Source organism: Sapajus apella, unplaced genomic scaffold, assembly GCF_009761245.1.
Source record: "Sapajus apella isolate SASKATOON/1434 unplaced genomic scaffold, GSC_monkey_1.0 scaffold149, whole genome shotgun sequence".
Lineage (NCBI taxonomy): Eukaryota > Metazoa > Chordata > Mammalia > Primates > Cebidae > Sapajus > Sapajus apella.
The window spans coordinates 1,781,218-1,795,750 of NW_022437089.1; the positions used below are offsets into that span (position 1 = coordinate 1,781,218).

General features: G+C 37.3%; 1 protein-coding gene across 2 annotated transcripts in view; it reads left to right on the top strand.

The window, feature by feature from the left end:
• Positions 1 to 13,058, top strand: part of BRCC3 (BRCA1/BRCA2-containing complex subunit 3) — a 68,734-nt gene extending 55,676 nt beyond the window's left edge. For both annotated transcript variants that reach the window (XM_032265175.1, XM_032265174.1), the window contains 4 exons: positions 5,127 to 5,258; positions 5,779 to 5,822; positions 9,298 to 9,467; positions 10,990 to 13,058. In XM_032265175.1, the coding sequence (XP_032121066.1) occupies positions 5,127 to 5,258; positions 5,779 to 5,822; positions 9,298 to 9,449 (328 nt within the window). In that variant the 3' untranslated portion in view covers positions 9,450 to 9,467; positions 10,990 to 13,058. The remainder of the gene's footprint in view (positions 1 to 5,126; positions 5,259 to 5,778; positions 5,823 to 9,297; positions 9,468 to 10,989) is intronic.
• The last annotated feature ends 1,475 nt before the right edge of the window (positions 13,059 to 14,533 follow it).

The window sequence follows — 14,533 nt, forward strand, 5'->3', positions numbered from 1 at the left end:
AGAAGTGGGGATATAAACAAGATCCAAAGTCTCATAACTTAATATCCAAAATAACAAGGATATAAACCAAACTTATTTAACATATTAAGAATCACAGAAATCTCATCTTGTATGGGAGAAGATAACAGCTACAAAAGGCTAGATGACGCTTATGTTGGAAATATCTGACAGGACTTTAAAAGCTGCCGTTATGAAAGTGCTCAAGCTATCAATCACAAAAATGTTTCAACAGATATTTAAAAAGAATGTATCATGTAAGAAATAGAAGATAAAAAGAACCAAACAGAAAATTTTACAACTGAAAAATATAATAACCAAAAATTTTAAACTCTAGATTAAAGGAGAGAATGCAGTGGAAATGCCAGAGGAAAGAGTCAGTAAATTTAAAGACAGATCAATAGAATTATGCAAGCTGTATAACAGACAGGAAAAAAAGACCGGGAAAAAAGGTACAGAGTTTCAGAGAACTGTAGAAAAACAACAAAAGGTGGCAAAGGATAGATATATAAATCAGTGGAATAGAACTGTGAGTCCATAAGTCAGCCTCTACATTTCAGGTAAATTGATCTTAAGCAAGTGTGTCACGGTAATTCAACAGGGAAACAAAAGGCAATTCAACAAATGGTGCTGGGACAGCTGGATATCCACATGCAAAAGGAATGAAGCTGGACCACTATCCTCACCCAATATACAAAAATTAAAATGGATCAAAGATCTAAATAGAAGAGCTAAAACAATAAAACTTTAGAAGAAAACATAGAGATACATCTTCATGACCTTGAATTTGGCAGTTTCTTAAATATGACATCAAATGCACAAGGCAGAAAGGAAAAAAACTGATAAATTGGATTTGATAAAAATTAAAAACTTTTGTGCATCAAAGCACATTATCAAGAAGGTGAAAGACACAACCTACAGAATCAGAAAAATAGTGGCAAATTATAAAAAGCAGTGTCTCCTTATCTTTGGCGAATATGTTCCAAGAACCCCAGTGGAGGCCTGAAACCACAGATAGTACCGACCCCTATTACATGTTTTCTTATACATAAACACCTGTGATAAAGTTTAGTTTATAAATTAAGTACAGTAAGAGATTAACTACAATAATAAGATAGAACAATTATAACAATATATTGTTCACAATTTCAAAGACAGAAGATTTGTTCTTACCATAGGTCTTAGCAGCATTAGCATCTGATATTTTCTCTTTTTTAAAAATTAAGTTGAGTACTTTTACCATTTCACTTAAATGAAGCACTTTAGGGCTTCTCTTTGGTATAGCAGAACTGTCAACATTGCTACTCATATGTTCTGGGGCAGTTATGAAGTAAAATAAGGGTTACTTGAACATAAGAACTGCAATACCATGACAGTCACCAAGTGACTACTGGATAGTAGCATATACAGTGTGGATCTGCTGGACAAAGGAATGATTCATATCCTGGGCAGGTTAGAGCAAGATGGCACAAGATTTCGTCATGTTATTCAGAAAGTTCTGCAACTTAAAGCTTACGAATTGTTTATTTCTAGAATTTTTCATCTAATATTTTTAGACCATGGTTAACAACAGGTAACTGAAACCACGGAAAGAAAAACCAAGGATAAGGGAGGACTACATATATGATAATGGTTTAGTATCCAGACTATGTAAAGAACTCTTACAACTCAACATAAAAAGACATACACTTCAGTTTAAAAATAAGCATTCAACACAGGTCTGGAATTCCTAGCCAAAACAATTAGGCAAGAACAAGAAATAAAAGGCATCCACATTGGAAAGGAAGATGTAAGTTTATCTCTCTGTTCACACATGACATATATGTGAACTAATAAGCAAAAAGAGAAAGATGCAGGATACAAAAATCAACAAACCAAAATCGGTTTTATTTCCATATATTAACAATGAATAATCAGAAAAGGAAATTAAGAAAATCTCATTTACAATAATATCAAAAAGAATAAAATAATTAGGCATAAACTTAACCAAGGAGGCGAAAGACTTATGTATTCAAAACTACAAAATGTTGCTGGAAGAAGTTACAGACACAAATAAATGGAAAGACATCTCATGTTCATGGATTGGATAATTTAATATTGTTAAGATAATCATACTACTCAAAGTCATCTGTAGATTTAATGCAATCACTGTAAACATCCCAATGGCCTTTTTAAAAATAGAAGAATCTATCATAAAGTTCATATAGAATCTCAGGGGCCCTTGAGTAGCCAAAACAATTTTGAAAAAGAACAAATTTAGACAATTCACACTGCCTGATTTCAAAAGTAACTACAAAGCTACAGTAATCAAAACAGTGTGGTATCAATGAAACAGATGGTGAGCCCAGATTTAAACCCTTGCATATATGGTCAAGTAAACTTCAACAAGGTTGCCAACACCACTAAATGGGAAAAAGACAATCTCTTTAATAAATGTTGTGGGAAAAACTGAATATTCACATGCAAAAGAAAGAAGCTGGACCCTTATCTTACATTGTATATAAAACTTAGCTCAAATGAATTAAAGAACAAAACATAAGATCACAAACTACAAAACTAGCAGAAAACTTAGAGGAAAAGCTTCATGACATTGGATTTGGCAGTAATTTCTTGAATATGACACCAAAAGCACAGCTAACAAAAGCAAAAATAGACAAATGAGACTACATAAAACTTTAAAACTTCTGTGCATGAAAGGAAACAATGAACTGGGTGAAAAGGCAATGTATGGATAAAATATTTGCAAATCATATTTTTAATAAGGGGTTAATATCCAGAATATATAAAGAACTCTTACACTCAGCGACAACAAAAATCTGATCTTAAAATGGGCAAAGAACTTAAAGTGATATTTCTCTTGGCCAACAAGCCTATATAAGAGTGTTCAGTGTCACTAATTGTCAGAGAAATGCAAATCAAAACCACAATGAGATATCACCTCACACCCATTATGACAGGTATTATCTAACAAAATCAAAAAATAACAAGTGTTGGTGGGAATATGGAGGAGTTGGAACCCTTGCACATTATTGTTAAGATTGTAGTGTTGCAATCTCAATTAAAAACAGCATGAAGTTTCTTTAAAAACTTAAAAATAGATCAACTATATGATCCACCAGTCTCATTTCTTGGATATATATCCAAAAGAATTAAAAGCAAGATCTCAAATAGGTATTTACACACCTATGTTGACAGCATTATTCACAATAGTCTAGAGGTAAAAGCAACCCAAATGTCTATTGATGGATGAGTGGACCAACAAAATACAATGTAACATAATGGAATGCTATACAACCTTAAAAATAAAGGAAATCATGTTACAACCCACAGCATAAAGGAACCCCGAGAATATTATGCTAAGTGAAATAAACTATTCACAAAAGGACAAATATAGCATTTTTCTATTTATATAAGGTATCTGATGATTATAAATATGCAAAGTGGAATAGTGGTCACCAGGGGCTGGGTGAAGGGGGAAGGGGGAGTTGTTTAATGGGTATAGAGTTTCTGTTCTGCAAGATGAGAATGTTTTGAAGATCTGTTTCATAACAATGTTAAAATACTTACATTATTGAACTGTACACTTAAAATGGTTAAGATAGTAAATTTTATTTTTTTAACCACAAATTTTAAAAAAAGGCAACCCAGATGGACATTGTAAAAGTGGAAAATACCTAAAATTAAGAAATCATTGGAAGGGCTAGCAGCAGACTGAAGTATAGCAGAAGTGATCAGTGAGCACAAAGACAGGTTGATAAAATACACCCCAAGTGAAGCAAAGAGTTAAAAAAAGAGAGAATGAGCTAGCAGAATGATGTGTGACAGAGGTGTGAGGCAGTATGAACCATTTTAATTTACATGTAATTGGAGCACCAGAAGTAGACAAAGAATACCTAAGGAGATAGTGGCTAAGAATTCTCTAAAAACCGATTAATACTCATAGATTCATGAATCTCAGCCAATCACAAGCAATATAGATACAAGCAAACTGACAGGAACATTATAGCAGCTAAAGGAATAAAAGATATGTTACAAATAGTGGAGCAATACACTGATAAGAATGATGGCTGTCTTCTCATCAGAGCCTTTGGAGGCTGGAAGATGATGGGATGACATCTTTAATGTACATAAAGAAAAAAGCTATCAACCCCAGAATTTTATATTAAGACAAACAAGACATTTTTATGTAAAAAAAAAAAAAAAAACAGGCAGAATTAATCTGGAGATATTCACTACAAGAAATATTAAAAGTTCTTCAGACTGAAAATAAATGTTTTTAGATGGAAGGACACCCTGACTACTTGGGTGTAGGGAGGGGAGGCCTTGTAATGCCCCATCGTTTGTGTTTCATCTAGGTTGTGGTATGGGGACTAGACATGTTCTGCTGGGTGGGGAAGAGAGATGGGAAAGCTAGATCTTAAGCTGCCTTACCACCATGTGCCAGTGGGGTCTCACAGTGCCAGGGGCCCTCCACCCGGATTCTCCACTGAACCCACTGGTAGGTAGAGTTTAGGTGTATTTGGGGTAAGAAGTGGGTAGAGGTAGATTGGTTGGCCTTAGTAACAAACATTTCTGTTTCTCCCACTCTAGCATGAACATGTGAATATTTGTGAATTTCTTACCTATTCCCTCCCCCCCCAAAAGGGGAGAAAATGGGAAGTGAGGGCCACTGGTAAACACTGAGTTAGAACAAGTGAGTAATCCCACCTACATAATGAATGTGATGGAGTCATTGAAGAGTCTGTAGTTCTTCTCCAGACTTTTGTGATTAATTTGTTCAACCTCATTGGCAACTTCTTGACTGAAAACAGTATTAATTAGCTATTTCCCCTGCTTGGGGAGTAGATGTAAAGACCTTGAGCTCACAAGGTTTCTCTTAAATTAACAGAAATGGCCTTAGATTCTCTATGGGACTAGGGAATACTGGCTCTGCAAACGGGCTTTTAGTTTGCTCTCCAGACGAACCCAGTTTGAACTCTATCCACTTTGAAGCTGAGTCACTAAATGAATTATAGCAATGCTTAATCTTTGAAGTACGCTATATCCCAAAGTTTCAATTAAAACTATTGAAAACTTCTGATTATGACAACTCGGGGTTTAAAAACTGACCTGCACTGATTGCCTCACAGGTATGAGAGAATCGAAATCCCAATCCATATTGTACCTCATGTCACTATCGGGAAAGTGTGCCTTGAATCAGCAGTAGAGCTGCCCAAGATCCTGTGCCAGGAGGAGCAGGATGCGTATAGGAGGATCCACAGGTAGAGACCCTCTTCACTCCTCTTCTCTACTTCTTAGGACCCAGTCTTGCTTTTCTTTTTCTGTCCTTTTATCTTTAGCAGCTCAACTCTTGAGGCCCCTCTCCTTTTGCCTCTCTGAGAAAAGTTTCTAGCAGTCTACAATCATAATGTTTCTCACATTGTATGATAATTTCTTCAACATTCGTTTTTCTCCTGCTTACTTTGGAACTTTCTCTTTTGGTTGAGAAAATAGGATAATCCACAACATCTTAATCCTGTTGCCATGCACTAGGTCTTGCCCAATAAATTTGTACTAATTCAGACCTTTGGTGAGAGATAGCAATTTCGAAATGATCACTTTCAATTGTCTTTGAATAAAATCATGTCTCCCAAATCGTCAAAAAGTTAATATTGGGGATTTAAATACTACATATTCGTCTAATCCAGTTGGCAACGGTCAGATGCAGTTCATTATTGTTATACTCCATGACCATTTTGTTTTCTGTTCAGTGCCACTAACCTAAACTATTTTATCCTCTAGCCTCACACATCTGGACTCAGTAACCAAGATCCATAATGGCTCAGGTAAGAATTTTTTCTTGAGTACTCAGACTTTTTTGAGTATTTCCCTAAAATACTCAGCTGATAGAAGCAAATTTAGTTTAAGTGAGTGAAGTGATGGGTACAAGTTGTCCCCAGGTTTCCTTTCCCAAGGGTTTTCCTGATCCTGATCCCAACATTTCTTTTGAACCCTGGGTATCCATGAGTACTGTAAACACAGCCTACAGTAAGACAAGAGGAAAGACAGGAAGGAGGTTTATGATAGACCTATTCAGTGGTGTTCTGGCACATGTTTAACACCCAGTTCTCAAGGAGCAGGGAGGACCCTGATTTGTTGTGTTTGTATGTTTCCATGGTGTAATGCCCTGGCATGGCTGATTTCAAGCAACTAACATGGCATCAACCAGCTTACAAACTTATTGGAATTTTAATGGTTGGCTCTTGTGGTTCCAGCATAACATTACGAGCCTGTTGTGGGAACGGAAACAGGTGGATGGATAGACAGAAAGACAGATAAAAGGGAAGACATGAGGGAGAAAATCTTTTGATGTCAATAAATATAAAAGTAATTCTTGTACAAGGCAAAGGAAAAAAAGCTGAATACAATATATATGCTAATTCACTTGTCCCCAACATACACACTTCCCCAGCCACATTTTCTGTCTGAGTGACCCTGACTTCTGGGTCATTCTGTTCACTCTTCTCTAGTTACTTGCAAAGTCACCAGTGAGGAAGAAGGGAAGGCTTTTGAGTGTTATAGGCAGTTACTTTTCAAAGAAAAGGGAGAAACGGCTTGATCTATCTGTCCCATAATTTCTATCTCAGGGTAAAACATGACAAAGTTAAAAGTTGGTCCAGTCTAACAACGAAAACAAGTGGACTCAGGGAGAGGAGCATCACACACTGGGGGCAGTTGGAGGGGGTAGGGGAGAGACAGTGGGGGGTGGGGAGGGAGAGGAGGGTGGGAAGGGATCACATGGGGAGAAATGCCAGATATAGTATGCACCTAAAGTAAAATAAATAATTTTTTTAAAAAAGTTGGTTATATGTATATATAGCCATAGTCTAAAGACACAGTAATTTTTAAAGTATAAATGATCGATCAAAAATAGACAAATAGATCAGTGGAAGTGACAGAGACCAGAGATAGAACTGTGTATATATAAGAATTTATATTTAACAAAGATATTACTTTAAAAAATGAAAAAAAGCATGAATTATTTACTAAATAGGATTGAGACAGTTCATTTCTTTGTTAGTTTATTCATTCAAGAAACATTTGAGTGTCTATTCTGTGCTAGGCACTATTCTAGGCACTGAAGTACAGTGCTGAACAAAAGAGACAGTCTTAACCTTCATGGAGTTATATTCTTTTTTTCCATTTGGGGGAAAATAGATTCCTACCTAATACCAGACACAAAAAAATAAAATCAAGATATATTTAAACTTTCACTATTATGGTACAACCGCTTTAGAAAAAAGGTTGGCAATTATAGTTGCCAAATGTCATACCAGTTCCTTTCCTAGGTATATACCTCAAAGAATTCAAAACAGCTGCTCAAACAAAACCTGTACACAAATGTTCACACCAGCATTATTCACAAGAGCCAAAAGGTACAAACACCACAAATGTGCATCAGCGGGTAAATGGATAAACTTGGATATATATCCGTATAATGGAGTACTAAACAATGAAAAGAACAAACTTCTGAAACATGAACAAACAGGACAAGTCTCAAGAACATTATGCCAGGTAAAGTAAGTATTGGATGAAGGCTACATACTCCATGGTTCCAAATTCAAGAATGAGCAAAACTAATCTATGGTGTGATACTGCCTGGCCCAGGGGTGAAGGGGCATTTAATGCAAAGGAAACTGCAGAGGGGATTCTTTGAGGGTGATGGAATGATATATCTTGACTAGCACTGGTTACATGATATGTCTTAGTTCATTTTGTATTGTTATGAAGGAATACTTGGGGCTGGGTAATTTATAAAGAAAAGAGGTTTATTTGGCTTTACAGTTTTGCAGACTGAAAAAGAAGCGTGGTGCTGGCATCTGCATTTCGTGAGGGCTTCCACTCATGACAGAAGGCAAAGGGGATCCTGTGTATGCAGACATCAGGTGGCAAGAGAGGAAATGAGAGAATGGCGGAGGGGGCAGGCTCTTTTTAACAGCAGTTCTTGTGGGAACTAACAGAGAAAGAAGTCACCCCTAAGGGAGGGCATTAATATATTAATGAAGGACCCACTCCCATGACCGAAATACCTCATATGAGGTCTCACCTCCAACATTGGGGGTCAAATTTTAACATGAGATTTGGAGGGCCAAATATCCAAATTATAACATGGGGTATACCTTTGTCAAAACTCATAGAACTGTTTACTTTAAATTGGTTCATTTTACTGTCTGTAAATTATACCCCCAAAAGCTCATTTTATAAGTTAAAGAAATATAGGAGGAAAATTTAAGAATTTTTTCAGACTCTAGGAAAGTAATGGCCTAAGTATAATGTGAAACCCTGAATTCAGAAAAGGAGAGATTGACTAAATAAAAATTAAAGACTTTTATGGGCCCCTACAAAAATAACAGTGTTAATTATTATCTTTAAAAGGATAGATTAAGATAAGATTATCAGTTTTTCACCTTTTCTTTTGGCAAAGATTAAATTGAGAGACAATTAGGTGAGGATGTGAGGGAAGTGAACAGTCAGTCTCCCTGTTCCCGGAGATATGATTTGGTACAATCTGGAAAATACTGGATAATTAGTTTTAAAATATACATGTACTTAGATGTAGCAATTCTACTTAACTGCAGTCTTTAAAATAGCATAACACTGGACAGTGGTCATTTCAATAGCAGTCATATATTATGAGCGAAAAAAAGATACTTACATAAATGGAATTTGTTTTAAAAGTGTCGTAGAATCTTTGTCTCACCATTAAGCTGAACATTCACAGTAAAGCATAAAAGATGATAACTCCCTTACTCTTCATTTCTGTTTCTTCTTCATTTTAAAAGAGGAGCTCTCAGGTGTATTCAATTAATGTATATTTCTTCAATATACATAACATTTGATGTGCCTACAGGGCTCTCTGGAAATGTAAATTGCAGAAGGCTGACTTCTGGCCCATTAGGAGGTTATGGTGATTTAGAGCACGGGAAGGTCTGAAAGGCTGGGGAAAAGAACCCTTCCGTGGCTCTTAGCCCTTTTACCTAAGGGAGTAAAGAGCTGGCCATCTTTCTGCCAGGCTTCCCTCTGGCTTATGGATTCAGGATGGCCTCAGAATGGGTATTTTCTATGCTCAGCTCTTCTGTTTTTTCCCTGGCAGGGCATAGAAAATTGTTTACCAGTCCTAATAATTAGATTTTTTCTACTTCCTTCTCCAAACCCTTCTTTCTATGCTCATGGTTGATGGTCTGTTGGTGATGGAGTGGGAACATGCTAGTGGACAGTGCTTTTCCACAATTATTTTCATCTTTATTTTTCCTACTGAAGTGTTTACCAAGAATCTGTGCAGTCAGATGTCGGCAGTCAGTGGGCCTCTCCTACAGTGGTTGGAGGACAGACTGGAGCAAAACCAGCAGCATTTGCGGGAATTGCAACAAGAAAAAGAAGAGCTTATGCAAGAACTTTCTTCTCTAGAATAAAGCAGGAGACAAAGTCGGGTAAAAAACTTCTTTTTCAATTTGTGTACAAAACACAACCTAAAATGCACACAGCTCACATGCAGGCAAACTATAGAACAATTCTTTTTATATCCCAGTAGATAAGTTTTCACATGCAATCAGCACAGGATGGATTCCTGACAGTTTAATTTGAGTTTACTGAACCCTCCTACCTACAACTGACCTATAAAGAGCATATGCAAGATGATTTAAGTAGAATATGAAAGTTATTTTTAAAAAGGCTATGGGAGTTACATTGGCAAGGAATAGCTTATAATAAAATGTCTGGGGAGTGTATTTTAAACATTTATATTTCCCTTTTAACTTGGAAGTCTTTATTTTCATTTTCAAATACATTCACTTGCTAGAATATTTCATGTTTCAATTTTGTAGGTATGATGCTTACGTTGGACAAGCAAATAATAAATCTAGTATGAGTGGAAGGAAATACCCCACCTCTATGTCATTGAGAGGGCAGTATCTTCCTTCTTGATTTCTAAAATATATATCCTGAGACACCTATTAAACATTGAATCTCTGAAGGTGCCTTTTTTTTTTTTTTTTTTTTTTGAGACGGAGTTTCACTCATGTTACCCAGGCTGGAGTGCAATGGCGCGATCTCGGCTCACCGCAACCTCCGCCTCCTGGGTTCAGGCAATTCTCCCGCCTCAGCCTCCTGAGTAGCTGGGATTACAGGCACGCACCACCACGCCCAGCTAATTTTTTGTAGTTTTAGTAGAGACGGGGTTTCACCATGTTGACCAGGATGGTCTCGATCTCTTGACCTCGTGATCCACCCGCCTCGGCCTCCCAAAGTGCTGGGATTACAGGCTTGAGCCACTGCGCCCGGCCTGAAGGTGCCCTTTTTAACCAAACATGAGTTCTAGCATATTTGACTCTGAAGTAAATTTCTATTGAGCAGATCCTATCTGCCTAGGAATTTCTATTATAATATAAATGCGTGTTTCCCCAGAAACATTTAGGACTTAGGATGTAATAAAAAACCATGCTTTAAAAAGTCTGGTTGCATTACTCTTAACCATGTAAAAGCACAAATGATAAATGTGTCTTCCAAAAAGACACACTTTTCTGTGTGCTTGTTCCATACTTGAAACAAAGTATGCTTGTTGCATACTGGAAGTTAAGTGATAAAGGTTGTTTTTGGTTTCAAATGATAAATGTGTCTTCCGAAAAGACACACTTTTCTGTGTGCTTGTTCTATACTGGAAACAAAGTATGCTTGTTGCATACTGGAAGGTAAGTGATAAAGGTTGTTTTTGGTTTTTGGTTCTCCTTGTTTTTCAAATTTCAAAGTGTCGTCTAGAACCACCTGCATCAGAATCACTTGAAGGTCAAACTCCATCTCTGTGAGTAGAACCCAGAAATCTGCATGAACTTAGCTGATTCTGGGGCACACTAGCATTTGAAAACCGCTAGTCATGAGCATATGGAATGTATATACTATATTTTCCCTAATTTCCCATAGCCACAATTCCTCTCTATTCTTTTTCTTTCCCTATAGGAAAGATGAAAATATCCAGTGTAAAGTTAATTAAGCTAAATCAATTTTGAAGAAGAAAAAGTTGGAGGACTCACATTACCTGACTTCAAGACTTACTATAAAGCTATAGTAATCAAGATAGATGGTATTGGCAGAGGAACAGGCAGATAGATCAATGGAACAGTTGAGAGAGCCCAGAAATAAACCCATATAAATATGCCCAACTGATTTTGAAAAAGTGCAAAGCAATTCAATGGAGGAAGAATAGCCTTTCCGACAAATTATGCTGGAGCAATTAGACACCCACAGCAAGGAGAAGAAAGAACCTCTACTTAAACCTCACATCTTATATAAAATTTAACTCTAAATGTGTAATGGACTTAAATGTAATACATAAAACTATATAACTTTGAAAAAAGCCACAGGAGAAAAATCTTCAGGATCTTGGGCCAGGTGACAAGTTCTTGGACTTTGCCCCAAAAGCACAATCCATAAAAGGAAAAAACTGATATATTGGATTTCTTCAAAACTTAAAAACTTTTGATTTAAGAAGAGGAAAAGACAAGCTACAGCTTGAGATGAATTATTTGCAAGCCACCTATCTGATCAATTTGGAATATATAAAGTTTGCTCAAAACTCAACGGTAGTCCAGGCATGGTAGCTCATGCTTGTAATCTCATCACTTTGGGAGGCCAAGATGGGAGGAGTGATTGAGGTTAGGGGTTCATTACCAGCCTGGGCAACATAGTGAGACTCTGTCTCTACAAAAAATTTTTTAAAAAATTAGCTGGGCACCATGACACACACCAGTAGTCCCAGCTACTAGGGAGGCAGGAGGATCACTTGAGCCCAGGAGTTTGAGGCTGCAGTGAGCTATGATCACACCACAACACTCCAACCTGGGTAAACAGAGTAAGGCCTTGTCTCAAAAAAAAAAAAAAAAAACCACAAAAATTCAACCATAAAAACAGTCCAAGTAGAAAATGGGCAAAAGACATGACTATATGTTTCACTGAAGAGGATCTATAAATGGCAAGTAAGCATATGAAAAGCTGTTAAACTCCATAGTCATCAGGGAATGCAAATTGAAACCACAGTGAGGCTATGACTTACTTATCTGAATGGCTAAATTAAAAATAATGAAAATACCAAATACTGATGAGGATACAAACTGGATATTTCATACATTGCTGACAGGCACAGAAAATGGTACAGCCACTCTGGAGAAGAGTTTATAAATTTCTTATCACGTTAAACATAAGACCCAGCAGTTGTGCTCCTGGACATTCATTACAGAGAAATGAAAACCTATATTGTACTTGTACCCAAATATTCATAGCAGCTTTATTTGTAATAGCCCCAAACTGGAAACAATCCAGATGTCCTACAACAGGTAAATGGTTAAACAAACCATCCATAATTTGCAATACTACTCTGGAATGAAAAGGAACTAACTGTTGATATAAGAACTTGGTTGTGCCTCAGAGGTATTACGGTGAACCAAAAAAAGCCAGTCTCAAATGGTCACATACTGTATGATTGCATTTATATAACATTCTTGAAATGACAAAATTATTGAAATGAAGAACAGGTTAATGGTTGCCAGGGACAAGGACTGGAGAGGGTGTGGGGTGTGACTCTAAAGGGATGGCATAAGGAGTTCCTCTGTGCTGATGGAGCAGTTCTATATGATTGTGACGATTATGATGTTGATTATAATAGTTGATTATGAGGTTAAGCAGATGAATCAATACCTGTGCTGAAGTTGTATGGACCTACATACACACAAATGAATGCATGTAAAATCTGGTGATAGTGAATAGTCTGTAGTCTAGACAGCAGTATAATATAATTGTCAGTATCTTGGATATGAAGTTGTACTTAGACCATACCACTGGAGGGAACTGGTAAATGATACATGAGACTCTGTACTATTTTTGCAACTTCCTCTAAGTATATAATTATTGCAAAATAAAATGTTGTGTAAGTTTTAAGTAAGGAACTGGGATGTATGGTACCTGTTTTATGAAATAAATAAGAAAAGGGTGACTGAAAATTTGAGAGGAATAAAACGATTGGAATGTTTTTACAGGCCAACCTTTAGCACAAGTTCTTTCCCCTTTCTGGGTTTCATTTTCTTTAGGTATAGAATGAGATTAGGGTAGTTGACCACCAAGGTTTCTTTTAGCTCAGTGTCCAGCTTTAAAAGTGTTGAGCATCACAAGGAACAGTGGTGTGAACAAGATGTATCATTTTCCCAGCGGCACCAATCTGGCTTACCTTTACACAACTCTGTATCCCCTTATGAACACTAGATTCTCTATTTTCAGTCACATCCAAGACTCTGATGGTAACTATATATATTGTTCTGATTTTTTTTTTTAATTGTACTTTAAGTTCTAGGGTATATGTGGAGATCTTACAGGATTGTTGCATGGTACACATATGCCATGGTGGTTTGCTGTCTGCATCCCCCTGTCACCTACATCAGGCATTTCTCCCAGCGTTATCTCTCCCCAGCGTCCCCACCACCTGCTGTCCCTCCCCTAACCCCCCACCTCCCAACATACCCTGGTGTGTGATGGTCCCCTCCCAGTTCCCATGTGTTCTCACTGTTCGACACCCACCTACAAGTGAGAACATGCTGTATTTGGTTTTTTGTTCTTGTGTCAGTTGGCTGAGAATGATGGTTTCCAGATTCATCTGTCTCTATGAGGGGCACGAACCCATCGTTTTTTATGGCTGCATAGTATTCCATGGTGTATATGTGCCACATTTTCTGTGTCCAATCTATCATTGATGGGCATTTGGGTTGGGTCTAGGTCTTTGCTATTGTTAAAGTGCCACAGTGAACATACATCTGCATGTGTCTTTATAATTGAATGATTTATAATCCTTTGGATATATATCCAGTAATGGGATTGCTGGGTCAAATGGTATTTCTATTTCTAGATCCTTGAAGAATCGCCACACTGTCTTCCACAATGGTTGAACTAATTTACACTCCCACCAACAGTGTAAGAGTGTTCCTATTTCTCCACATCCTCTCCAGCATCTGTTGTCTCTAGATTTTTAAATGATCGCTATTCTAACTGGCAATGAGATGGTATCTCAGTGTGGTTTTGACTTGCATTTCTCTAATGGCCAGTGATGGTGAGCTTTTTTTTATATGTTTCTTGGCTACACAAATATCTACTTCTTTTTTTTTTTTAATTCTACTTTAGGTTCTGGGGTACATGTGCAGATCTTGCAGGATTGTTGCATAGGTACACATATGGCAATGTGGTTTGCTGCCTCCATCTCCCCATCACCTACCTCTGGCATTTCTCCCCACGTTATCCCTCCCTACCACCCTCACTATCCCTCCCTTGGCCCCCCATAACAGACCCCATTGTGTGATGTTCCCCGGCTTGTGTCCGTGTGTTCTCATTGTTCAACACCCGACTATGAGTGAGAACATGCAGTGTTTGATTTTCTGTTCTTGTGTCAGTTTGCTGAGAATGATGGTTTCCAGGTTCATCCATGTCTCTACAAAGGACAGAAACTCATCGTTTTTTATGGCTG